General features: G+C 46.9%; 1 protein-coding gene across 12 annotated transcripts in view; it reads left to right on the plus strand.

The window, feature by feature from the left end:
* Positions 1 to 26,139, plus strand: part of Astn1 (astrotactin 1) — a 283,974-nt gene that overhangs the window by 205,386 nt on the left and 52,449 nt on the right. For 11 of the 12 annotated variants that reach the window (XR_007349995.1, XR_007349996.1, XM_048809982.1 and 8 more), the window contains 5 exons: positions 2,362 to 2,528; positions 5,535 to 5,729; positions 7,020 to 7,147; positions 13,684 to 13,788; positions 15,567 to 15,755. Coding sequence is in view for 10 of the 12 variants with exons in the window: in XM_048809982.1 (XP_048665939.1) it covers positions 2,362 to 2,528; positions 5,535 to 5,729; positions 7,020 to 7,147; positions 13,684 to 13,788; positions 15,567 to 15,755 (784 nt within the window). In the remaining 2 variants the exon portion in view is untranslated. The remainder of the gene's footprint in view (positions 1 to 2,361; positions 2,529 to 5,534; positions 5,730 to 7,019; positions 7,148 to 13,683; positions 13,789 to 15,566; positions 15,756 to 26,139) is intronic. The other variant, XM_048809981.1, reaches the window with a different exon arrangement.

Here is a 26,139-nt window from a genome sequence, read left to right on the forward strand (position 1 = left end):
AAAAAAAATATATATATATATATATATATATATATATATATATATATATATATATATATCTCCAACTTGTGCAAGGCAGCTTACACTGACTTCTCTCCAAATCTCCTGAGAGACCATGAATATCAGGTGGCGCAATTTGGGATAGCAGTGGTCATCTAGGCACTAGGGCCAGGCAAGAAGTGGACGTGCCAGGTTTCAGAATTCTGGAACAAAGCCTCCAGCTCATGTTTCATTCAGTGAAGTATTTGTCAAAAACCACGCTTGATGGGGCATTCTGGAAAAAGGCAGGTGGTGGGGAAGATGGGGAGTCCTGGCTGGTGGCTGAGGTAGCTGGCTGGTGAGAGGGTTGAGCCATGTGAGGTGGAAGAACAGGAGACGGGCTAGACGGGCTTCATCTCTGCGTGAAGGCTTCTGGCAAGCTTTGTGGAAGGAAAAAGCAAAAACAGAACTCGGTGGCTACCGGGGCAGCCCATTTAATTCCATTTGAACTCTGTGTTTCTATCCCAGAATCCAGAATCCACGCCTGGACAGCCAGGCAGTGCTGAAGCCAGCTCCCTTCTGGTGACACATCTGGCCTAACAGCTGGGTGGCCAAGGAACTTGATGGGTGGAGGGGCTGGCGGACCTGGGGTGTTTACCATCATCAGGGACATCTGGGTTCCCACAGAAGGGGGCAGACCTTGGAAACTTCTTTAAATACTGTGGCCTTCCAGCACTCCAGCTGCCTCCAAGGGGGGAGAGGGGAAGAGCCAGGCTGGGGGTCCGGCAGGCCCACAGGGGGTCATTTGTTTGGTAAATTGCAGAATTAGTGTCAGCAAACAGTGCACATCCTGCTGTGATCTTTGACTGGGAAAGGAAGGGGAGAGATGGGTTTGCAGAGGCTCCTCCCCAGCAGCTCTAGACCAGCAAGATGAGGTGCTTGGCTGCCAAGAGAAAGAGCAAGCCGTAGCAGGGAGGAAGGGAGGTGTGTCACACTGTTCCACCAAGTTTTGAAAGTTTTGCTTGGGTTTGGTTTTGGTGAAGTGTTTGTGGCTAACAGTGTGTGTATGACACAGTCACTAAAAGCCCAACCTACAGAGTCCAGGATGCACAGATCTCCAGCTCCCCACCCACTCCAGCTGCTTGAGCCTGGGCAAGTCACCCCCTCCTCCCAGCCTGTTAGAAAGGGCCAGCTCTAGTGTAAATGTGCAGAGGATGTTGCACAGGCAGGAAGCAGGATGGCAAAAGAGTCATCAGCTTTAAAAGGGAGCCCAGTGGGAGGAGGGGTTCATGAATTAACTGGCAGTGTTAATGGTTTCCTTATCTTTAAATGGGGATAATGCAGGGTGTTGTGAGATATAATGCCTGAAGTACTCAGCACAGTGGCAGGCGGGCTCCTCCTTAGTGTTCAGTAAACAGTGTGGAGTCACGGACTGACCAGCCCTCAGGAGTCCTAGGAAGCTTGCCAGGGGCTCAAGAGTGGCCCTGTCATGAGCAGCTGTGTGACCCTAGGGGAGCTAAATCCTTGGTGCCTCAGTTTCCTCACAGGTCCAATGGGGTGGTCACAATTCTTGCCTCCAGGGCATCATGGGGCTTAAGTGGGTGAGTGAGGCAGCCCCTGGGCTTTCCTGGGGTCTGCCATCTTCTCTGGGATTTTCTTGGTGGCTTTCATTCTTGGGGAGTTTTTTTAAGGGTGAAATAGTACAAAGAGGTCACTATTTCACATCATGAGAATCAGGCTCAAAACCAAGTACAGCACCCTTGAGTGTTGCTATGGCCGAGGCCCTTGTTTGCGTGTCTTTCAGTGGGCACCCGTGGTGCAGGAAGGGGAGGAGTATGAGAGCAGGCAAAGCCCCTTCCAAGGTCACAGGGAAAGCCCACTCCCCACTTCAGGCTGCAAGCCCTGACTCTGCCCATTCCCTCCTACTCTATGGGGTGGTACCCACACTGAGAAAGTGCTTTGGACATTGAAAAAGTTATCTTAACCTGAGTCCAAACAACAGCACTCCCTTCCCCTCACCCAAAGGAATGCCTTCAAAGACTTTTTTTTTTTTTTAACCTCTGGACTATCTTTTCCACTCTTCTGTGTTGAATGAGGACACCACACTCCTCTACCCTGTCTTACTATAGGGCACCCTTCCAGCCTATTCAGAGGATGCAGCCTTAATGCAATGTGTATGATCTATGCCCAGAGAGAAGCAAGATGTCAAAAAAGGCTATTTGCTTTTAAGTGGAGTCTAGCGCAGAGGAGAAGTCATGGATTGCTTGCCAGTGTTAATAGTTTCCAGGCAAAGTCCTAAAAATAGGTGTCAGTGGTGATGTTCCAGTAGAGAACCCCATCCCTGACTCACCCACCTGTGTGGATGCTTTCTGATTGTGCCAGTGCCCAGCCGGACTCAGCCCCATGAAGGACAGCTCCGGCTGCTATGACCGCCACATCGGGGTGGACTGCTCAGATGGCTTCAATGGCGGCTGTGAGCAGCTATGTCTCCAGCAGATGGCGCCCTTCCCGGACGACCCCACCCTGTACAACATCCTCATGTTCTGCGGGTGAGTGGAGCTGCCGGGAGGCTGGCCAAGGTGCGAGACCTTCAGAGCCTAACCCGAAAGTCCTTGTGAATGACTTGCCACCCTCGGCCAGCCCTCGGGCTGTTCAGGATGGAGCATGTCTAAAGTCTGGTTGGGAGGATCCTTGGGCAAGTCCCAAAGTGTGGGAGCCCAGCCCCATTTACCTGCAAGGGTGAATTAGCTACACGGTTCCCTTAAATCATCGCCTAATTAAGCCAGAATGTTCCAGTGTGTTTTGTGGAACTATGTTAATTAAGGCTTGTGACAAAAAGCATTGGGTGATCTAAAACTTGGGAAAGATTGCATGAAACTGATTAATTATCAAAGGAGTAGCCGAAGCTTCTCCAGATTCAATTCCCGAGGCCCCACATTTTGTGTCCAGCCCTCCTCAGTGACGCAGTTCCTCGTGTAGGCCCTTTATGGTGGGTCCCTCTCACCCACTGGCTCCTTAAGCTGGCAGGAGGGCTCCTGAGGGAACAGGGCAGGCAAGGCCAGCTCATTCCACAGATGAGAAAACTAAGGCCCAGTGGGGTTGTCTCTCCCAAGACCGGGAAGATTAAGATCAGATTCCAGGCCCTCTCTGATTTTTAAAAAAAAAATTCTGCAATTTTTCTCAAAACTTAAATTTATATCACTGAGTGGAATTATATTTAAAGACATTTTCATGCTATATTTATAAAGTAAATATATTAGCGCATTCTGCTATACCCATGGTTTTCTTGCCTCCCTCTCCCCTCTTTCTTCCTCCAAGTCAGGCAGAGTGCTTACTCTATGCCAAATACCATGCCGGCCACCGGGCTGCAAAGAGGAGTGAGTAACTTGGAGTTGTTACCCTCCAACAGCTTGCAATGAAAATCAAGGCTGGGTGTGGTGATGCCCACCTGTAATCCCAGAAACTGGGGAGACCGAGGCGGGAAGATTGCGATCTCAACCCCAGCCTCAGCAACTTAGTGAGACCGTATCTCAAAAAATTAAAAAATAATAATAATAAAAATTTAAAAAGGCTGAGGATATGGCTCAGTAGTAAAGCACCCCTGAGTTCAATCTCCAGTAACAACAACAAAAAAGGTGTTTACAGTAATAAAACTCGCTAGTTGTTCTAAAAGGCAGTGCCCGCTGAATAGTTGTTCAGTGGAGTTATAACGTTGTTTTATTGTATTTTGTTTTATTTTATTTCTTCACAACTGAGTAATTTCCATATTTAGTTTCTTGTAAAAGCCCATTCCATAAATAGCAAGTTGCTCTGAACTTTAAGGTTCTTTATAAAAACTAGGGCTGACCCACTTCAATTTATAGAAGTAAACCCAGGCAGAATTCCTCCCCTTTTGTTTAACAAATGCGTCCTTGGGTACCTCCTTGTGCCGGGAACCAGGTGGGTGCTCCATGAGAAGGATCAGGAGCTGCTCTGCTCTCCCTGGAGGAGTTTTCAGTGGGACTCACAACTGGGGGGAGGGGTCCAGTGGAAGGGGAAGCTGTCCAGAGGTTGAGCATGGGCTGGAGGGGAACCAGCCAACTTCAAAATCTTTCCCAGAAACTCCGTTTATGTACCAATCGAGGAAGGAGCCAATTCACCATTTCCAATGTCCCCGCTCCCAGGCTGCGCTGGAGCCCGGGAATCCTGGAGGAGGGGTCTTAAGGCACATCTGTCCCCTGGACTAAGGTGGTAGGCCTCTAGGTGGACTTTCTTTCCTTTCTTAATCAGATTTAGGCACACGTGTGTGGAGCACTCTCCAAATACTTTTATTTTTATATAAAGACCAGATCACATACACTTACAGTTAAAGAACTCTGCTCACACCTGTTCACACAAATATGTAAATGATAAATGGGAAAAACTGGCAGTTGAATCACAGGCCTCCTTGGCACCTTTGCTGCTAATAATAGCAACATACAGAGAGTACTAGCTATATATAGGGCTGCGTTCTAAATGTCAAGTGTCTTGAAGCTCAGAGAGGTTACTGAACTGGTTTAAGATTACCAGTGAAGAAGATGCTCATTGCTATTATAATATGGCTTCTCACTACTTGAAACTATGATCATTTGTAGTTCAACATAGGTCAGAGGTCTTTATATTATTACAAAAATTACTGTATATAGTGATAAATGGTGTTTTAACATTGTGAGCACCTTTAAAGTCTAAATCTGTGATATTTTTAAGGAGAGAACCTTAAAATGAAATCAACATTTTTTTTCATTGACAGCTTTATCAAAGAAGTAGTTCTCACTCACCTGAGCTAGCAAATGCATGTTCTTTATAATATAACTACAAGTAAGGTCAAATGATGATTTGTGAGTCATTGACCCATGTTTACCAAATTACTATTGCTTTTCCATTACAGTAGCTGTACATTCATGGGAGGCGGGCACCCGGAGGCCGTTCCCAGTTCAGGGTGCATGGTGTAGATGCCCTGCATCTATTTAGTTCAGAGTGGCTACTCAGGATGGAGGAGGAATTGGTCTGGAATGATCCTGTGTTTGGAGACATTCAAGAAGATCACCCATCTTCCTAATTTCTGAGTTGACTCATCACAGGACCAGATTAGAAAGCAATTGATTTCTTAAGTCCAGTGTTGTTCCTTTTGCTGCCTAATTACTCTCCCAACAAATATAGAACTGGTTGTACAGAGGGCTTGTGAGAAAAACTCTACTATATCTTGGATTTAAATGGTTAACTCGTATTTACAAATTTTTCTTCAATGATTCTTATCCTGACCTGTTTGAGAAATCAGATGACTCTTAGAAAAGAGAGCACTCCAAAGTTCTGAGAGACCTAACTTTAAAGGAAAAGTAGGAAATTTGGTATGATCACATTTTGGAGAGAGCCTGTATCTACAGGCTTAAGAAACTCCGTTATAAAGGGGTCAGAAGTGAATTGGGATATTCCTGATCTTTGGCCATTCCAATTCTCTCAAAGGCATGTCTTCCGGATTTGGGCATGCCAGCATCGCTCATTGATGGACTAACTTCTTGAGTTCTCCGCCATGTTAGGTGCATCGAGGATTACAAGCTTGGTGTGGATGGACGCTCTTGCCAGCTCATCACAGAGACCTGCCCAGAGGGAGGCGACTGTGGAGAGAGCAGGGAGCTTCCCATGAACCAGACTCTCTTTGGGGAGATGTTCTTTGGTTACAACAACCATTCCAAGGAAGTGGCCTCTGGACAGGTGCTGAAAGGAACATTCAGGTGAGCCTCATGTCCACCTGACACTCAGTGACCATTCAGGGCTGTTGGTGGGGCTTCTTCTCTGAATTGCTTTATACGCAACCTAAGTTCTGTATCTTGGAGCAAGGCAAATGTCATGTGCAGCAGGGGTTAGGTCCTGCTGTCACCTTTGTGCTTCTCTAAGGTGACATTCTTCAAGAATCCAAGAACCATGCTTCCTCTGGGTGAACAGTAAAAGTATAAAGTGAGATTTTGCCTTGCTCAGGCGAGGGCTGCAAGGTTTTATAAGAAAGCTACCCCTAAATGCCCCAAGTTCCATCTTCCCTCCGAACAGAAGACTCAGCATGTGAGTTGGTCTAGAATAGCAGTCCCCAGAGTGGGAGCCAAGGATCCCTGGGGTCCCTGAACCCCTGCGAACCCTCCTGCCTTTTCCACCTGCAGAAAGGCTGCATATTCTTCACATACCTAAACTCAAAGGATACGTTGCCATGAATGGGATTTGATGATGAGAATCGGGTTGCCTTTTATTGAGTCAGACATTCTAGAAATTTGCAACAAATGTACAAGAATGTCCCACCTATCATTAATATTCAATAGACTTATTATTGTGTTTTTAAGCGGATTAATTTTTAGGATTCTATTTTAATTTCTCATACAGAAAATAGTGATAGATGTAATTAGAGGTTTCTTAAAGTTACTTGGGACCTTCAATTATTTTTACAAGCATAAAGGAATCCTGAGAACAAAATACTGTAAATAATTTAGTTGGAATATCTCGAGAAGATTCTTGGTTTGACCTCTGTCCATATTCTGCCTTGGCTGTGGGAATGCATCTTCTTCAGATCCCATAGGGAAATGCTGTCCAGGAGATGATGGGGACAGTGATGATGGGGACGATGATGCTGTCATTGTCATAATATGGATCAGCAAGGGAGCAACCTAGGTCTAAACTCTTACAAACAAGCTGAGAGTAAATGTTCAAACTAGTTCTTAGAACTGTTATGTGTAGGGACTTCACAAGTGTTTCCCATTTTGGTCTGGGAGCCGGTTTGTCAAAGACAAGAAATATGGCTGGAGTCTTCACCATGGTAAAGAAATGAGACCCAGTGTGCCCAGTGCCTGTTGAGAGGGGGCAGGACTGGGATGAGATGCAGGGAGGAATATTTCCTACCCTTTGCATAGTAAATGAGGCTCAGGGTGAGGGGAACTTGTTGGTCCAAAGAGAATTTTTACGTTTGTGTTGAAATAAAGATGCCCCACTCGGGGCCGGTCCACCTGACACTCAGAAATGAACGTACACCCTGTTTCTAGGCAAAACAACTTTGCTCGTGGTATCGACCAGCAACTGCCAGATGGGCTTGTGGTGGCCACTGTCCCCTTGGAGAATCAGTGCTTAGAAGAAATCTCCGAGCCCACCCCGGACCCCGACTTCCTGACTGGTGAGTGTGCCTTCCCTCAGCCAGCAAGACCGGGCAGCTGTGCGGCTTCAGAAATCAAGATTCCACCTTGCTATTTTGGTTTCTATGGTATATGATGAATGCTCAGTTATACAACTGAACCTTATTAGGATTATCCGTATTATCGTATAATCACCTGCAGAATGGTTGTCCTAAGATCTTTGCCTGCTAAGGATGCTTTGGAAACAAATGAGATAATGGATGCACAGCGTCAGAGGTTTGGGTGGGACAAGCGGAAATACCCAGGTCATAGAGGCAGAGAGAGGAGCCAGATTGCGACTGTCACCTCAGTATCTGTCATGGCTGCTGTGGGGGTCCTGGGGAGACTTACGGAGCAGTACAAGGAAATGGAAAATGATGGAGTCTGCTGTCAGCTGACCCTGGGTTTGAATCCTGGCTGTGCTGCTTTCAGGCTGGGTGACTGTGACGTTAGACAGCACCGTCTCTCTGGCCCTCGGGGTCCCTTGTCCTGAGATGGGGATGGGGACACCTGGGCCTCTGTGCTGCTCTGAGCCTGGGGCACTCTCCCTCTGCGCCCTTGGGGAACGCGGTGTGGGCGGATCAGGAGAATCGAGAGCGCAGGGTATGCTTCTCCTTCCTGCCCCTGGGAAGCCTGAGCTGGCACCTCCTGGCAGGTGACGCACGGCTGCACCTAGGATTGAGCATCACCTGCTAGAAGCCTAGCCGTGAGCCACCCGCCACTGTTGGCTGTGTCCACTCCTCCATCGCCCAGTCCCTAGCTCATTCTCAGTTCCTTATTCTATGTCCTCCTCCCTTTTCTTTTCCCTTTTCTAAAGAGTGGAGTGGGCTGAAGGTAAGCCTCCTGCAGACATCCAGTTATGTTTCAAACTTCAGACCTGACAGGCATTGAGGTAGGTCCACCGGAGGCAGTCCTGCATGGTGATTAACAGGGTGGGCTCCAAAGCCCAACACCCTGCCGCAATTCCTCACTGGCTGTGTGATCTGGGAAAGTTTCTTAACTTCTCTGTGCCTCAATTTCCAATGGGTATTATAATTTTTTCTTAAGGATTGATATAAAGAATAAACAAATTAATATTAGTAAAGTTCTTAGAACAGTTCCTAACACATACCGAAATCTGTGTTAACTGAATCAATGTACTAAGAAAGAAAGAAATTAGTATGAAAATTACCAAATGGTTTCTTCTTCATTGGGAAAAAACTTAGAAAACAGTATATTCTGGGCCAACCATATGTATCTTCAAAAGATGAAAAGGCCATAAAAGACTAACACACATACATACACACATGAACACACACGCATACTCATGCACACACGCAGAAATTAAAATGTAGCCTCTGGACTGTCCCGAAAGCTCTGTCTATAGCATTAGGGAATCTCGTTTCCTGTTGGCACAGGGATAGCTGAGAAGCACCTCCCAGATGTGTGCAAGGCTTGTGCTCGGGTGTGAGGTGGCCCCTACAAACAGGGCAGGTCTATGCCACTACAAACCACTTGCCTCTGCCCCGACCTCCAGAACCCTCCCTCACACCGTATGACTTATTGGCAGAGGGCAGATTCCAGCTCATTTATCAGGCCAGGAGGATACCCGGATGGTTCTGGACACTCCCTGGAGCTCTCCAGGAGGGGCCAGTAGATCAAAGAACAAACTTGTCTCTGCTACTTGGGGAATAAGGAAGAGACCCCCAAATTTGTTCTCCTTCCCAAAGAAACTTCCTTCTCCCCTGTGCCCTCGGGTCTCTCCTAACATATCTTACTGCAGGGGGAGGGGAGGATGTCCAGATGGGACCCTGCCATCTTTCCTGGTCCCGCAGCAGTGAAGTCCAGCACTCCCAATAGCGAGGAGTGACCTTGCTGCTGTTCTACGCAGTCTCTGCCTTTAGCCTATTTTGGTCAAGACATGGTACCACTTTGGCTAAGAGCATGTCTTTCCTTTGACATAAGCAGGGGACGCGCTTGTTTTTAAATACAAGAATGACTCGAAGGATTGATGACGGAAAGGGCTGACCAAATTTCTTTAATATCATCCTTCTAGTTCTAAAGTCACATTTTAATTGTAACTTTCCTGAAAGGCATACAATGAATCTTGTGTCATTTCACACTCTATTATTATAGGTCATAGTTCCCATCAACCTACACGCAATAGGAGATTTTAAAGCTAAAGTGAGCTTCAGAATCATCTATAACAGCATCTGCAAGCATTCTTTTTGTTTTGTTTTCCAGGAAAAACCCTAGTTCCATTCACAAATGGGCCTGCCTTCAAATATGTTTGGAAAGACCCTCTTCCTCTTAGCAACTTGTATCACCTTAGCTTTGGAAAGAGATTCCTGCAGGAAAAACATCCCTTTCACATTTATCTAACCTAGAAATTCCCAGACCTCCTTGATCAGAGAGTTCTTTTCATAGACAACCTCTATTTCCATCCGGCAGAATCAGTTAAAGAGCAATACTGGAAAACACTGATGTGTCTCCCCTTCTTCCTTCATCGGCCTCTTCGTTGTTGCATTTTGTGTGGAAATTAGTGAAGGACACCAGACGGGAACTGGCAGCGCTATGTATTCTGAGCTGGCTAGGGCAGGGGACATGGCCGCCATGGCTGGTGTTGTGGCGGAGACTCAAGGGCAGGCAGAGGCGCGGGGAGCCCTTACAGTGGGAAGGGGAGGGTTTCGGGTGGACTGGAAGCTGTTGACGCGGGAAGCTGTAGGCAAGCTCTCTGGAAGGGACGTCCCTGACACTGATCAGGGGTGCGCATTTGGCTGTCAGTGGTTGGACAGAGGGCGTGGGAGCGAGAGGTAGAGAAGCTGTGGGCTGTGAAGTGCTCTGGTGGTTTGAGTCAGTTGTTCCAGGAGATTCTGTTGTGGTTTCTTTTCAGCTTGCTAGAAATGGTGGTCCCACAAGGCTGCCTTGGGGACAGCAGATTGGCTTCCTGGGTGGGTTATTACAGAGAAGGGGGAGGTTTCCTGAGCTGATTGCCACAGATCATGGGTCTGGGTTTCGTTTTCATGTCCGTCTGTCTGGCTTTTGTCCACTTGTGAATTCAGCCTTTCAGTGGAGCAAAAGGAGGGAGTGTGGAGATGGCTGAGGGAGGAGGTGGAGGCCGCAGCCACAGCCACAGACCACAGCCACAGCCACAGGCCTGCTTGGGGCCATGGTCACTGGATCTATTTGAAGATGTGGAGCTCAGGCGCATTGGAACTGCTTCAGGTTCACTCAAGGGAAAAAGATTCTTGGCCTTAGCACTTTGGGCTCAGATGTCTCCTGATATTTCAATAGAATAACTAGAGAAAGCTCCTTCTTTATTTCCACAGCCTGCCTGACTTCCTGACTTTCTTCCTTCCTTCCTTCCTTCCTTCCTTCCTTCCTTCCTTCCTTCCTTCCAAGAGTGTACACAGGTCTGTTGAGTCATTAGGTAGAAAAAACAAATAATGTTCTTTCTTGAGAAAACATTGTGTTTGAGAAAAAGAGCCATTCAGCAGAAATGTGTCTCAAAATGATAATAAAATAAAATAAAACACTAAACCTAATGCAAGTCAAGGGCACCCCGAGAAACAGTATGACTCAGCTAGAAAACACACACTTTAAAATACCCCTTTCTTTTTAACTAATGGAAGTGTTATCTGTAAGTAGGCACAGAGAAGCCTTTCCCCAGCACCAGCAGTTATGTAAGTGTCTCCCAGACCCAGTGCAGCCTAAGCGTGGCAGTGAAGTCCTGGAGTTGACCTGCTGGGCTCAGGCTAGGTGGAGTGGAGGGCTGGCATCATCCTCCTCTTCCCCCTGTTCTGGACTGCCACCTCGGGAGTGATAACCAAAGCATCAGTTAAGAAGCGCCAGGTGTATACAGCTGGAGGTTGGCAGAGAGGAGGAGTGGGGGAGGGGGAGGAGAGGGAGGAGGAGGAAGGGAGCAAGAGGACATGGAGGCCATCCATGTGTGCGATGTCTCATCTTTTCTCTAAGTATTCTTGTGCCCCTATGTCGGGAGCTGTCACATGGGAACCGAGCACCCCTTAGCCTCGAGCGATGAGACTGTGGAGAGGTGGCAAGCCAGCCGGGGGCTGTGTGTGAGCTATGAGCACTGAGCACACAGGGTGGACTGAACCAACGCTGCCCCTCTGTTTGGGAGGGGGACGTATGTGTCTTTTTGCTTGCTCTGCCGGGATCCCCACACAGCACATGAGATGGGCGTGGCCTCCCTAGATGTCAGTCAACCTGCCGACAGCAGACATCAGAAGCTAGACTCAACCCCCTGAAACCTGACCCCTCGCCTCATCTGAATGTCTTCTCCCTAATAAAAGGGTTCAGCATGCGCTCCTGGCTCTTTCTTGCCCCCCTTGCCCCCCTTGTGGGAGCTGCAGCGGAGGAGTGGTCACTGAACCCAGAGAAAAGGTACTTTCTGTGTCTGTGTCTTTATTTAGTCCCCAAATTCACTTGGAGTGACCCTGACCGGTTTAGTCGTGAGACGCGACCCCCATAATTTCGTTTTTGTCACAACCTACCTGAGAAGCAAATGGGATGCGTACTGTCACCCCCACTTTTCAGATATGAAAACTGAGACAGCCGAGTTGCCTAAAGCCACACAGCAGGTGGCCGTCACAGATTTGCAAAAGAAGCAAGGTATCATCTCAGCTAGTCTCTCAGTCCACCGACACGACAACTGGAACCAAATACTCCCTTGGAGGCAGCAGAGAGGAGAGACTCTGGCTGTGAGGAGGACAGTCATTCAAATCATGACTGTCACCTGCACGGCCTCCTGCCGCCCCCAGCTCCTTCGTGTTGGTTTTCCACTGTGAAGCAATTCCATTAAAGGGAGCTTTTCCCAAATAAGTTGAGAATCTTTGTTTTTCGGACCCGCTGTTTTCTTTATACATAGGCTTTTCAAATTAACAACAAAGCCATCCGCTGACAGGCGAGAGGTGGTCCTCAAGGCCATCCACATCTGACACCTAACGAAATGTACCTGGAAGGGATGTGACTGAAGTCTTCAGTTGTAAAGTTAGAAATCCATTTGTCTGCTTTTGAAGTTAACATGAAGGTTAAAAGCCAAAGTGTGTAGTCGCACGACTGGCATCGCAAAGCTTAACGCCCTCAAAGAACATTCGAAAGAAAGTAAGTGCTGAAAACCTCCTCTTAGTTTTAGGTAACTTATCTTTCATTACCTAATATGAAATTTAAGCAATTGATTCACTGAGCACCTTTTCTGACCTTTTTTATTTTTTTTCTTACCAATAATTATTCCCATATGATTCAGACAGAAATGGAAATTTGGTAATTACTCATCTAATTTGATCAGGGTTGACAAGCAGCTAATTAATCCTGCCTACTCTTTATTCAGCTTAGGTATTAAATTAGTTGATTTTGCTTAAAGGAAGCATGGGTCAAAGTGGCAGAATAATTAACTATGCATGTATTATTATCATTGTAGTTATATACACGAACACTTCATATGCACTATGTGGTATCTGGTTTAATATAAATGAGTATATAGGTTTTATATATACTATGTACAAGCTTACTGTATATGTTTGTGTGTAAACACATACACAAATGCATACATACATTCCTATAACTTACACATATAGCAAACCTTAGGTATAGACATGAAGTTAAAAATCAGTTCTCTAAACGTAGGTGTTTTTTTAATTTCCTGTGGCCTAATTATTTCATTTCTCTAGCATATTATATTTATAGTAATGGCTAGAATTTAAACAGGGCGACATTCTTTCTCCAAAGCTCCCAAGGCAGAGCAGCCCATTAATAATATCTCTACAAGGTCGCAGAAAGGGCTTATTGAGAGTGACCTTGAACAACTAACTTAGCCTCTTGGACCCTCTGCCTCCCCATCAGCAAAAGGGGCACTGAAACTGCCTGAAACATCTCCTGGCACAGAGATGTCCCTTGGTACGTGGCTATTCCTGTCCCCCTAATGATTCAGTCACCCTGATACTGTCCCTTCTGGCAAAGAAAAAAAAAATGTGCTTTATCAGCCTCAGAGTAATTAAAACTTAAATACCAAACACAAATCAGTTAAATGAGACAGAAAAATCAATGTTATCAGATACGTGAGCTGAGTCGATTACTGCTACTATTAAAGACAGTAAAACTCTGGTGTGTCGCAGTCAGCTTAGAGTTTAATATAAAGTCATTATGGGGTTGTGGTAGAATAAGTAGGAACCCTGGCTCGGGGCTCAGGCCATCTGGAACCCCATCCTGGCTTGCCTCGTGTTTTAGGGACCTTATATAAACAACTTCAGTATCCTCATTTATAAAAAGTAAATAATAATAACACCCAAGTCACAATGATTCCCAAGTCACATCAACCAGCTTAATATATGCGAAGTGCTTAGCAAGATGCCTGGCACAGAGTAAAAGTTCCATAAATGATAGCTGTTTTTACTGCGATTCTAGAAATTCTCTTCATCAAAGAGCACTTGCTCATTTTCTCACAATTACAATCCTGAACCTAATGGAGTTGGGCCACGTTTCCCCACTAGGGACTTGTGAGCCCATCTCAGGCACTGACCCCCGTCTCCTCTGTCCCCAGGGATGGTGAACTTCAGTGAAGTGTCTGGGTACCCCGTGCTGCAGCACTGGAAGGTCCGGTCGGTGATGTACCACATCAAACTCAACCAAGCGGCCGTCTCTCAGGGTGAGCCCCGCAGCCAGCCCCCCACCCCCCAACCCAGGCTTAACCGGCCTTCCAGGGCACAACCTTCAGTCCCCTGTCCCCCCACGTGCACTCTTATGGACAAATGCCTGGAGTGAGGGCCTGGGCCAAGTCAGATCCAACGGCACGTTCCATCCTGGACTGGAAAAGAGAGTGGACAGGCTGGGACCAGTGACATTATCGTGTTCTCTGGGTCCCTCAGCACCTGCAGAGGGTATTTCAAAACTGCATGCTTTTCACAAACTGAGAATACAACATTCCGAATGCAAAAAAATATAATTTCAAATTCCATGTAATGACATGAGGAAAAAGGGTGAGAAGGGCTTAAGTTTCCTAAAGAGCGAGTGAGTGGGATAGAGAGATGGAGAGCAATAGAGAAATACAACCCTCTGCAGTAAACATCATGTGTGGAACACAGTTTCCTTATGTATGGAAGTGATGTGAATTACACCTACTAAGTTAAGGATCAGTGAGTTCTAAACTTATTTAGGATCTCAGGGTCAGCAGGCAGCAGACGGGAGGTAGATGGAGCCTTAGGGCCATCAGGAGGAAGATGAATGGTACAGGACAAATGGAGGATCCTGACGAACAATGAGATATGCACTTTCAAAGGTGACACTTCCTAAATGAGAAGCATCACCCATTAAGGATCTAGAACCCTTCCACAGGGCACAAGAGAACTCAGAATTTTTTTCTTTTGAATTTGCAAGTATTCTTGGAGAGAAGGGATCAGGATTAGGATGGTGATGAAGGACGCTCCACAGGTACAGAACATCTGGGAGGAACTGAGCCCCTCTTCATTCTGGGAAAACTCACAGTAAAACTATACCATCCACATACTCAGTCTGCACACGGCACAGATGCTGTGCGCACCAGGGCTAGATGTCTTGCCATAGTGTTTTAAAGTCACATAATGGTGTCCCAAGTGATGTGCACTTGGCACCTGAGGTCTCCTGCCTGAGCTAGACTCCATCTTGCCCTGATGAAAAGTGTGGGGATTCAGAAGGTATTGGATTTGGAAACTTTACCGTAGGCTATCTTTTATGATGAGTGTAATTCTCTTAAGGAACAGCAGAAAACAGAAGGAGATTTGGCTGGGGTGGACAGGGAGGAGGCAAACAGGGTATTTTTTCCGGTGGTCATTTCCCGGTCCTTTTGCTTTGGATTTTTTGACATAAAATGTAAGCAGTGTGTTAGTGACTGCTCCTACTGTTTTCCTTCCATTGTCTGCCCATTGCCCATATCCATGTCTAAAGGCAGAGGGTCGTATTTCTCTATTGCTCTCCATTTTTGGTCACTAGCAACTGTTAGGAGATGTTTTAGGTTGTGACCAGGTGCACACACACGCCCTCCCTCACACATTCCAAGAAACAGTGCTTCATCTTATGAGGTGAAATGTTCTCTGCTAGTGTTTATGTTTCCATTCTAGACTATGCTTTTCTTTCTCCTTCTTACAATGCCGTTATTTGAACAGATTACATTGATTTAATGTCCTGACCTGCAGAGTGTGGGGGAGACACGTTTACTTAAGGGATATGGGAGTGGAAGTTTGGCCATGTTCTGCTTAACCTGCACCAACCAGCGGGTTTGAATAGGTGTCTGTCCAGCAGCTGAAAGGTCTGATTGGTCCCATAGAAACACCCACTGGTGGTCCCAGTCAGCTCTCCACATTACTCTGGGCCACAGTCGGGCTAAGGTGCCTGGGGGTCCAGAGGCCACATGTGGGTCCTCACTCTGTCCCGGGCCATGTTCCTCTGCAGCCTTCAACAATGCCCTTCATTCCCTGGATGGGGCCACGTCTCGTGCGGACTTTGTGGCCTTGTTGGGCCAGTTTGGCAACCATTACATCCAGGAAGCTATCTATGGCTTTGAGGAGTCCTGTTCCATCTGGTACCCAAATAAGCAAGTCCAGCGGCGACTTTGGCTGGAGTACGAAGACATCAGTAAAGGTGAGTAGCTTGCGCTGTAGCAGCTACACCCCTGTAGGCGCTGGTGGCCTGGGCGCCTTCCCCACACCGCCCTCAAGGCGTCTGCAGAGAAAGCAGGAACCCGTATTTCCCTCAGGGTTCTGTTCCCACCCTTGGAATTTTGAAGGTTTGATTGCTAAAACCAAATCTCCAAATGAGAGTGTTTGGGGGAATTGTAGATGCAGGACCATGTCGCAGCGTATGGTCACTGTGTTACCACAGAGGGAATCTGCTGAGGGATTTCACAGCCACCATCCATTCACCATCTGTGAATGACTGCTGTCATGGAAGAGGAGAGAGGAGGAAAATGTTTCTGTCTACCCCAGCCTCCTGCTTCCAAGAACCCCACACACTGCTAGACAGTTAGAGCAGCCACTCATGAGCCCCTCTCATGCCATCCTGTCCGTGTTTGGGCTCATGCGTCCTGTTGATTTGTGTTATGAGGAATTCTCCGTTGGCTTAGTGGTTATATGGCTCTGACTGACAGCGTCACAACTGACCTTGTCTGCTCTCTTAAGAGTTAACATTCAGTCTGAGTCACTACAAGAATTGGAATGTCCGGAGCCTTTTGAACGCATCTTCTGGCCAACGCACTGGCCAGGTAGCTGCAGTCTGATCGCCCAGGACTGCTACAGATCTGCCATTCATAGGCTTCCTCCTGGGCGGATCCACCTGGTCTTCCCGTGGTGCCAAGTTAGAGACGGGCAACTTGCAAAAGGGCACGTGGTAGTTAGCCAAGGAAATTTAAGAAATGGATGGCCTTCCGGCTCAGCCGCCAGGCTTCCTCAGAGACAAGGGGCAAACCAGCTCCGATGGCTGAGGTGCTCCTGGTTCCGTGAGCGCCATCCGTGTTGTTGACTTGCCTCCTCAAGAGGTGGCACAGGCATGACCACCTCCCTCTGGCTCGGCCCTTCTCTTAGACACAAGAGGTTTGTTCCTGGGCTATGATTGCTGCAGGCATTTCCCCGCAAGCCCTGGTTCCTCTAAACTCAGTGGTACCACCGCAGGCTTCTGGTATCTCTTCAAACTTCAGGATCTTCACATTGTTCGGGTTCCAATTCGCCGAGAGAGCAGTGTAATGTAAGCAAATGTCCATCAGCCCTGTTCCAGCTGGCAAAGGGTCCTTATGTCTCCATGCCAGAGCCTGGGGACGGAAGCAAAAGGCTGAAACCCCCCAATCCTCTTTGCCGTGGTCCAGGGACTGCCAGGGCCTAGGGTTTCTGGACAGGAGAGGCTGACCTTACCCAGAGCTGCTGCTTTCTCTGGAGCATGCCAGCATCCTCGGGGCTGGACACTGAGCCCGCGCAAAGGCTACCCACTGCTTGGCATTATGTGTACATCCTCCATCTGAAGCCTCTCTCACCACTCAGCCACTGGACTGTGGCAACACCGTCCACCTGTGGACTTGAGTTGTCTGAGATGTGATTCTCATACCTCTGTGCTTCTTATTCATCTTAAAAGATATTCCCACATGTAGCATGTCTGCTTAATCATGCCCGACTGGTGATCCCTACGGGATACCCATCTCCACGTCAGCCTCCGTTCTGAGCCTTACCTGGACATCACAGGATTTGTCTGTCTTGTCGTTTGGCCTGTTTCTAACTTTTAAATATTTTTCTCCTTTCTAGGCAATAATTTCCCTTTCTTCCAAACCCCTGCATGAGGCAGCCTCCTCATTAAGAATGAAGAGTTCTTAAGGCAAAGGAAGAATTTCTTCCACTGTTCTGCACTCAGAGAGGATTAGCACAGAATGGGACTCTGCCCTGGGTTGACAAGGGCACTGATGGCATTGTCCCTGCCCTGACTTGCCCTTTGATGATGGGTTCACACCAGCTCTCACCTTAAAATCCTTCTATGAAATGGCTTTCTCTAGTCTTTGCCTCTGTACCTGTGACCAGTTACCCCAAATTGCTTATAGACTGAATAGGAAAAGAAGTTTCATGTGGTAAAATGAATTGGAAAGAGCACAGGACTTATAGGTTGGAAATTTAGAATTGGCCAAGTGGTTTGACTTAGTCCAATTAATTATCCAGAGCATATGTCCTGTTCTCTGTGTCCCTCGGCTCTGTTAGCTTATCAGGCCTTATTAATGCCCCTTTATGTGAAAATCATCCTCAGGTTATAAATTTGGGAACAGTGTCCTCCTCTGTGTTAGTCAGTTTCCTGTTACTGTAACAAAATGCCAAAATAATCAACTTAAAAAGAGGAAAGCTTTGCTTTGCCTCATGTTTCGGAGCTTTCATTCCATAGTAGGCTGGACCTGTTTCCTTAGGGCCCGTGGAGAGGCAGCAGATCCAGGCAGGAAGCATGTGGTCAAGCAAAGCTGCTCATCTCATGGTGGCTGAGAAGCAGAGAGAGAGACAGGAAGGGGCTAGGGTCCTGGGATCCCTCCATCGGCGTACCCCAAGGCTGGAAAACTGCCCCTAGGTTGCACCTCCTGAAGCTCCCCCACCTGCCAGAAGCACCAGGGGCTGGGAAGCAAGCAGATGGGCTGTTGGGGACATTTCCAAACAGTAGCACCTTTTTTCTACAAAATCTTGAAATTCTCAAGAGTAGACCCCGTGTCTCGTCCAGCTGTGAACTCCCCGAGCCTAAAGCTGAGCTGACGTAGCCACGGTTGCCTTTCCTGGTTTCTGTGGTTCTCAGTGATGATGCTGGTGATGGTACTAACAGTGGGAAGGGTCCCTCTGCTGGGCTGAGTCCCCTGGGGCTTACTGGGCAGGCACACCAAGCTGTAGTTACCCCTGGCTGATGAGAACAGAGGCCCCGTTTCCCGGAGGCCGCCTTCCGTTCCACAGGCACACGTCTCTTGTAATACCACCCTGCATTTTGGTTCTTAGGATCACTGCCTCCAGGGAAGTTGGAGGGAGGCCTTTGGAAAATGCACTTCCATGTCTAATTGTCTAAGGTTGGTTACCATCATCATCATTATTATTATTATTATCATTATCATTATTTTTTTTTTCTCACAAGTCAAACACTGTTAGGCCTGGAGTTTCCCAGCCTGCCCTGTCCTCACATCTACACTATGTCCTCTCTCCACGGCCTCCTGCTCTCCGGGCCGGCCTCTCCACCTGTGCGCCGGCTCTCATCCCCACTTTATCTTCCCCCAGTTCATTCATTATTCGCATCTTTTCCATCTTTACAGTCTCTCCAGCCAATTTGGGGAGAGAATTCTCTCTTCCCCAACCGTGTGTCTTCTAAAAAACGATCTCTTCACAAATGCTGACCTTTGACACGTGGCCTTTCAATGCATTAGCATCAGATTTCCTGAAAGAGTGATAACAGTGGGAAGGGTCCCTCTGCTGGGCTGAGTCCCCTGGGCTTTACTGGGCACCTCTTCCTACGCCCTGGACTCCTCTCCTCTCTTCCAGTTATTGCTTTCCATGCTCCACAGGACCGTTCCATCGTCTCAGCTGAAGAGTCTGTCCTTGGCCAGTTCCTCCTCAAAAGTCCCCTCTTCCCGGGTGCCCCAGGGCGGGTCTGCTCAGATGCTCTTCATAAGCCTTTGGCTTTTTTCTCGCTCTTTCTTGCCCTTATTTCTCTAGAGAAGCTGTCTGCACTTGTGGAAAGGGTGGCAGGGGGGTTTGTTCCTTTCTGCTGTCCAGGGAGTCCACCTGCATCTGCCTCGACACCCACCCGTATTCTCTCCGTTTCCCAAGCGTCAGAACTTCCTTTTCTACCTGCGTATTCCACAGACCCCTCAATGGTCAGCATCTCTTCTCTTTGTCATATCTGCTAGAAGATTCGTGAACTCCTCCTCCGATGGGTCAGAGGTAGAGAGAGGACTCCTCCATGTCACCCTCAGCCGTGACAAGGCCTGTCCTTTCTGCCACCGGTATCTCTTCCGCAGTCTTCTCTCATTTCTTCAGCTGCGTGAGTGCACACCCCCAATGCTCATGGAAGGGATTCAGATTGGGGAAAGTCAGGGGGCAAGGGGTGATGGAGAAATTGGTCCACGGCATGGTGTTTCCGTTAGGTGTGAGGGAGGCTGGTGTGCGATGGCACCGTGGGGCCAAGGCAGTTACCAAGGAGGCACAGCGTGTCCCGAAATAGCTGCAAGAATGCACTTATCATGAAGAAACGAGAAAGATTTAAGGTGCTAGAGATGCTGATTACCCTGATTTGATTATTACCTAACGTATACATGAATCAAAATACCCTATTATTCTTTATAAATATGTACAGTTACTATGTGTCAATAAAAAACATTTGAAGTAGCTCCTTCATGTATCACCGTGGCTTCCCTTCCTGCCACTCTACTCCATTCAACAATTCGCCATCTGTTCCCTTTTTAAAATGCGATTTAATGGCCTCGCTCCTCAGCGTGAAGCCCCTGCTAACTCCTTACTGCTCTGCGTGGGCAGCATGACTTCACTCTCTGTATTAGCTTCCTGTGGCCACTGTAACAAATCACCACAGACCTGGTGGCTTAAGACAAAGCAAATTTATTCTCGGAAGTTCTTGAGGCCGGAAGTCCAAATTCAGCCTCCCTGGGTCGAGCTCCCAGCTTGCAAGAGGGCGTGGAGGTTCCACTGGAGTCTCAGAGCAGGGATGCGCATTCTGGCTGACCCTGGCCTCATTCCACCTCCACCCTGCCACTTCCTTCTCCTGCCCCTGGGAACGGCCCCGGGGCCCTTGGTGGCCTCTCTGGTGCTCCAGGCAGAGCTGCCTGCTCATCAGCCCCTCATGACTGCTGTGTCCCAGGGCGCTCCACATTCCACACTGCCTTCCCTGCAGGACCAGATCCCACAGTGACAGTCCTGACAGCACTAACTGTATTTCTCTTCTCTTCTTTAATTTCAAGAGTTTGTTTAAAATATTCAAAACACATAAAACAGCACAAAATGAAAAGTAAATCTTCTTGCTCTTATTTCCCAGGAATCTAGTTCCACTCCCAGAGGCGATCAGACAACCATTACTACCAGTTTATGGTCTACCCGTCTGGAGATAATAAACACCCAAATTGTAGGAAAAGAGATATGATCAGGGTCCAGCTTTAAAAAAAAATCATACACATACATACATATGTACATGATCCTTCAAGTTCTCCCCCTCTGTCTACACACACATTCTTTGTTTTTAAGTATTTATTTTTTAGTTTTAGGTGAGTACAATATCTTTATTTTATGTGGTGCTGAGGATCAAACCCATTGCCCCACGTGTGCTAGGCGAGCACTCTACCACTTGAGCCACATCCCAGCCCTACACACACATTCTTAGACATGCTCACAGACACAGACGTAATGTATGTAGAGAACTGTGTCTACATAATCTCAAAATAACTTTGTTTATATATAAGAGCAAATTGTCTGTTTTCACCAAGATTGGGGATAGGGATAAGGGACTTTTATTTGTTTTTTTATTTTTGTACAAAAACTTCTACATTGCTTTTTCCACAAAAGGCATTTGCCACTTTTATAATATAATTCTTTTAAATGGTAAAAAATATTTTCTGAAAATTTTGTTATTTTGAATAAAGACTTAGAAAGTTAACCTACAAAAAAAAAAAAAAAAGCAAAACACACAATCCTATGTTCAGAAAGTTGAACTTTGGACAGAAATCTGGGAGAAAGTACAAAACAACAAGTTCATGTCTTACTGATCTTTGGGACTTCATCCTTGACAGTGTCTACAGTTTGACAAAGGAACAAATCCTTTATCTTTTCTTACTTCAGAAGAAACAAGTAAAGAGCTGTAGAGCTGAAGACCTCAGAGAAGTGGTCAAGGAAAAGTGGGCCCTCCTGGAATTCACCTGGCAAGGCTTAGATTCACCCCTCCACCCGGTCCACAAGCATCCAAAGACCTTCTTTCCATCTGTGATTTTTATGCTCCATTCAGGACTGGGTTTCCATGGGTCTGTCTTCCCTTCCTCTTCCAATACCGCCTTCCTTCATCCTTGCTTTAGATCCGCCCTTTGACATTGCCTTTTCTTACCGTTGCTTTTGGAGAGTGTCAGTGGGGTCATCTGGGTGACAGATGGCAGTAGTCTAGGTTTTGCCCTCTGCGGCAACTTTAATCCATAACCCACACTCCTTTTCTATCCAGTGGTCTCCTTGCCTTGGGGAAAGCTGAGACGTATGCCTTCCTCTTCCTTCCCCTAGGTGACATCTAGACATATTATGATCACAGAAGAGAGGAAGGTGCCTCTGTGGCCTTGTATGCCCCCCCAGGGTGACACATCTTCCATGTTCTGCCACTCTGTTTTTATGTGGATAGGGCACAGGACAGGCTCAACTTCCATTTTCCAAGATGGCGGACAGACTTGTGCTACAGATGCATCAAAAGCAGCAGCTGAATCACACTTTCCTCCTGATCCCAGGTGCTGGTCAGCCAAGACTTAGTCCTGTGCATTTGATGAGGAGGCTAACGTGTAAAACTGTGGCATGTGGCTTAAGAATCTGACCAAGTTAAGGACACAAGCTTACAGAATGCATTAAGGAGGAAAAACGTGTTTCTATGATGCTTTGTGGTTTTACAGCCCTTGGGTTGCAAACCAGCTCGAAAGGGTCTTCTTACACACAGAGTCAGCCCTCAAGTGGCAAGGCCATTAAGGTGTGCAGCTATTTGCTCTATGTGATTAATACATTCATTCAACACATGTTTGCTGAGCACCTGCTGTATGCAAACCTCTGTAGTGAACAGAGAACCTAGAGAATTGGGCTACTTGGGGACATTTGTGGGTACACAGGCCTGAGGAGGATGTCACAGAATGTCCTCATGTGTGTGAGGACTGAGCTTGAGTCTTCAAGCTCTGATGCTGTGAGTCCAGAGGAAACCGAATCTGGAGGCCGAAGGAGGAAGTTGCTAAGCCATAGTACCAAATGGCTACCAGCTTTCAAGGGCTTACTTGGAGCCACTTTGCTAAACATATTACATAACTGTTGTCATTTAATCCTCTAATATACATGTCACTTAAATCCTGTCCTTCCCATTGACAGATAAGAAAATAAAGTCTCAGAAAACTTCAGCACTTTGCACATGGTCATCAAGCTAGTAAGTAGCTGAGTTGGGACTAAAAAGACTGCCCATGGTCCTCAGTTAGGTATGACTTCATGCCATGTCATCTGATGAGTGTACAAGAAGAATTCAATGTGGTATCAAAAAATAATGGAGCCAGGACCCTGGTCAGGACACCAGACTGGGGCCACATGTCAGTACTCATTAGACTTCATGGTGGATGTGTTGTCATTCACCTTGAATTTTCTGGATATTTTGTTGTTTGTTGTTGCGGGGGGCGGGGTTGTTTGTTGGAGTGGTTGTCATTACCCCATTTGGTGGCATTTCTCAAAATTTAATGTGCATGTGTATTAGATAGGATCTTATTAAATTGGAGACTCTAATTCAGTAAATGTGGGTGAGTCTGAGATTCTGTATTTCTAGCAAGCTCCCTGTATTAGTCAGCTTTCCATAGCTGTCACAAAATACCTGAGAAAAACAACTGAAGAGAAGGGGAGGTGAGCTTTGGTTCACAGCTTCAGAGGCCAGTTCATGGTCACCTGGCTCTGTTGTTCCTGGGTCTGTGGACAACATGGTGATTGGAGTGTATGGCAGCCAGAAAACAAAGAGAGAAAGAGGAAGAACCAGGAATAAAGTGTACTCGAAGGCACCCACCCCCCCATGACCTACTGCCTCCAGGTAAGCCTCACCTCCTAACATGCCTCCTGCCTCCCAATAACCCATTAGCTATGAACCCATCAAGGTGTTGATCCATTAATAAGGTTAGAGCCTCATGCTCTAATCACCTCCCCAAAGTGTCCCCTCTGAACACTGCTGCCCTGGGGACCAGGACTTCTACATGTGAGCTTTGGGGGAACACTGCAGGTCCAAACCCTGACTCTGCTGGCTGCTGCCAGAGCCGTTCACTCCAGACCACATACCATTCTCTTCTCTCAAAGGTTGACAGGCAGGGGCTTCTGCAGTCATCCCTACCCATCCTGTCCAGGGTCTGAGTGTCAACACTGGAGCAGGACAGGTGGCCTCCAGGGCCATGTCCTGGTGTCACCTTATTGCAGAGTGGCACAGGCTGGATGACAGTTCTGAATAGCGTTCACTTGGGACCAAGACTTTTTTCTGATTAAGCCATTGATCACTAGGCTTGTGTGCAGCATGGAGCTGTCTTCAGCCGCGGGCTCTGGAAGGCATTGGCAATATGCCAACACCGGGATTAAAGATGATAAGCTGTTTTTTCTTTTAGCTTTGTACTCGAGGCAACACTGTCTTCCTGCTACCACCTCAAGCAGATTCCACCTAGGGTGCTTGAAACAGTATTCACGAGAGATTCTCATTTATTTGATTATTACCTCTGGAAACCACGAACTGGATAGTGGTGATGTCAAATTCTGGTGGTGATGTCAAAATCTCTTTTTTTTTAACCATGGGCCTGACTCATGGGAATAACATATAGTCAGTGTCTTACAACTTAGCAGTTAATTGTACTGTATCCTGGATTATTCTCAGCCACTCCAAATGTGTAAGCTTTGCTTGCATAACTTGATTGATTGCTTCCCTGGGAATGGATTTATTCATTCATTTATCATCACTTCTCTACCTAAACATAGTTCTAGGCACTGAGCACATGATGATGAATGATACCGAAAATTTTTCTGCTTATACAGAACTTATATCCCAGTAAGAAGACACAGAAAATGGCAAATATGTGAAAGGAAGAAATTCAGATAGTGATGTACACTATGAGGAAACTGAAGCCATTTGTTGTGCTGGCAGTGGATTGGAGGACCGAGCGCATGTCTGGAGGCAGGCCCCTAGAAGACCTCAACGGTGGTGCGGAGGGGTGATTTGGAGCGGAGACCTGGAGGATAAGAAGGGGCTAACCGGGCAAAGATTGGGGCAGAAGAGCCTAGGCACATCAAAGAGGGAACACAGAACCCTAGCTCCTAGAATAACAGAGTCCACGTAGGAGGTAATTGCTAAATATCAGACTGAAACCCAACGTGACTATGGAGGAGAGGCCTGGGTTCTCTGATGGGACATGGCCTGAGTTGTCCTGTTGGCTAGATTCAACATGCTAAAATGGGGCGGTTTGTTAGCTCATCTTTTATCCAACATGCTGCTAGCTCCGTGTGCCCTGGATTGGCCACGGTGGTCCAGACCAAGAAAAATAAGCACACAACCAGAGACTTCCTACTACAAGGCAGAGATTTACCTACCAGGTTTTTATCTTGATCAAGTTGGAATGCATTGCATTCCACAGCAGATTATCTAGACAAGAAATAAAGGGCTGGGGGTGGGGGAATCACAAGGGAAGTGCAAGGTGAGAGTCTGTGTGAAGATGGGAATCCAACTTGACCTCCCTGGCCTTCCCATCTTATGGGGTGAGCGCCTGTGTCCATCCTGCTCTAAGGCAGCTGTTGGGGGAAAGAGTGCTGGATTGGGATTCAGAACTGAGGTCTTTGTTTCAGCTAAGCCATTAGCCAGACATCTGACCTTGAATAAATTACCTAACCCTCTTCAAAATAATTTTCTCATCTGTATAATAACGAACTTGAATTAGATTATCCTTAGAGTTTCTTCTACTTCTAATGTTCTGTGACTCTATAAAACTCGGCAAATGATTTCTATTTCTGATAACAGAATGCAGCACTTAATAATGCCTGACTCAAGGCTAAATAGGTTAATTCATCCAATATTGCCGTGGAAGGGGTTTGACATACCTACTTGTAGCAAGGTTGTCTGACAGAATTACATAGAAATTTTCACTAGATGCGACTCTTGAGAAGTTTATTTAATGGCCATGAGCCTCAGTTTCTGTGTCTGTAAAATAGGGATTTAATACTTATATTACAAGGTTGTGTAAGGATTGAACTCACTGTATGTAAAGCATTTTGTAAGCATTTACTGTATTGGAGTTCGTGTTATTACTATTACTATTGATTATTTCTACTGTTATTACCATTATTTTAATGAAATTTGCAGTTCACCTCCCTGTTCTTGAACAAAATAGCTACTGATAAAAAAAAATTAAGGGATATCAGTAAAACGTGCCCACGCTTCACAGTAACAACCGAGGTATATATTTCAGAAGTCACAGATCTCTAACCAGGCCACTGGAACAGGAGGATCAAACCTTCATTTGCAGCAAGAGGGGATTTAGGGGTGAGAAGCAAAAGAATGAGCGTAGGACCCCGGGGGGAGCTTTCTGCTGAGCAGCCTGGGGTCACTTCCTTTTAGGTGTCAAGGAACTGGCGAGGCCTGCATGGTGTCCAGCTCTACCAGCCTTTCCTTATTTTTAGTCGTCAATGGACCTTTATTTTATGTATTTTCACGTGGTGCTGAGGATCACACCCAGGGCCTCACACATGCCAGGCAAGCGCTCCACCACCGAGCCCCAGCCCCCCAGCCTTTC

The sequence above is a fragment of the Marmota marmota genome, unplaced genomic scaffold, assembly GCF_001458135.2.
Source record: "Marmota marmota marmota unplaced genomic scaffold, marMar, whole genome shotgun sequence".
Classification (NCBI taxonomy): domain Eukaryota; kingdom Metazoa; phylum Chordata; class Mammalia; order Rodentia; family Sciuridae; genus Marmota; species Marmota marmota.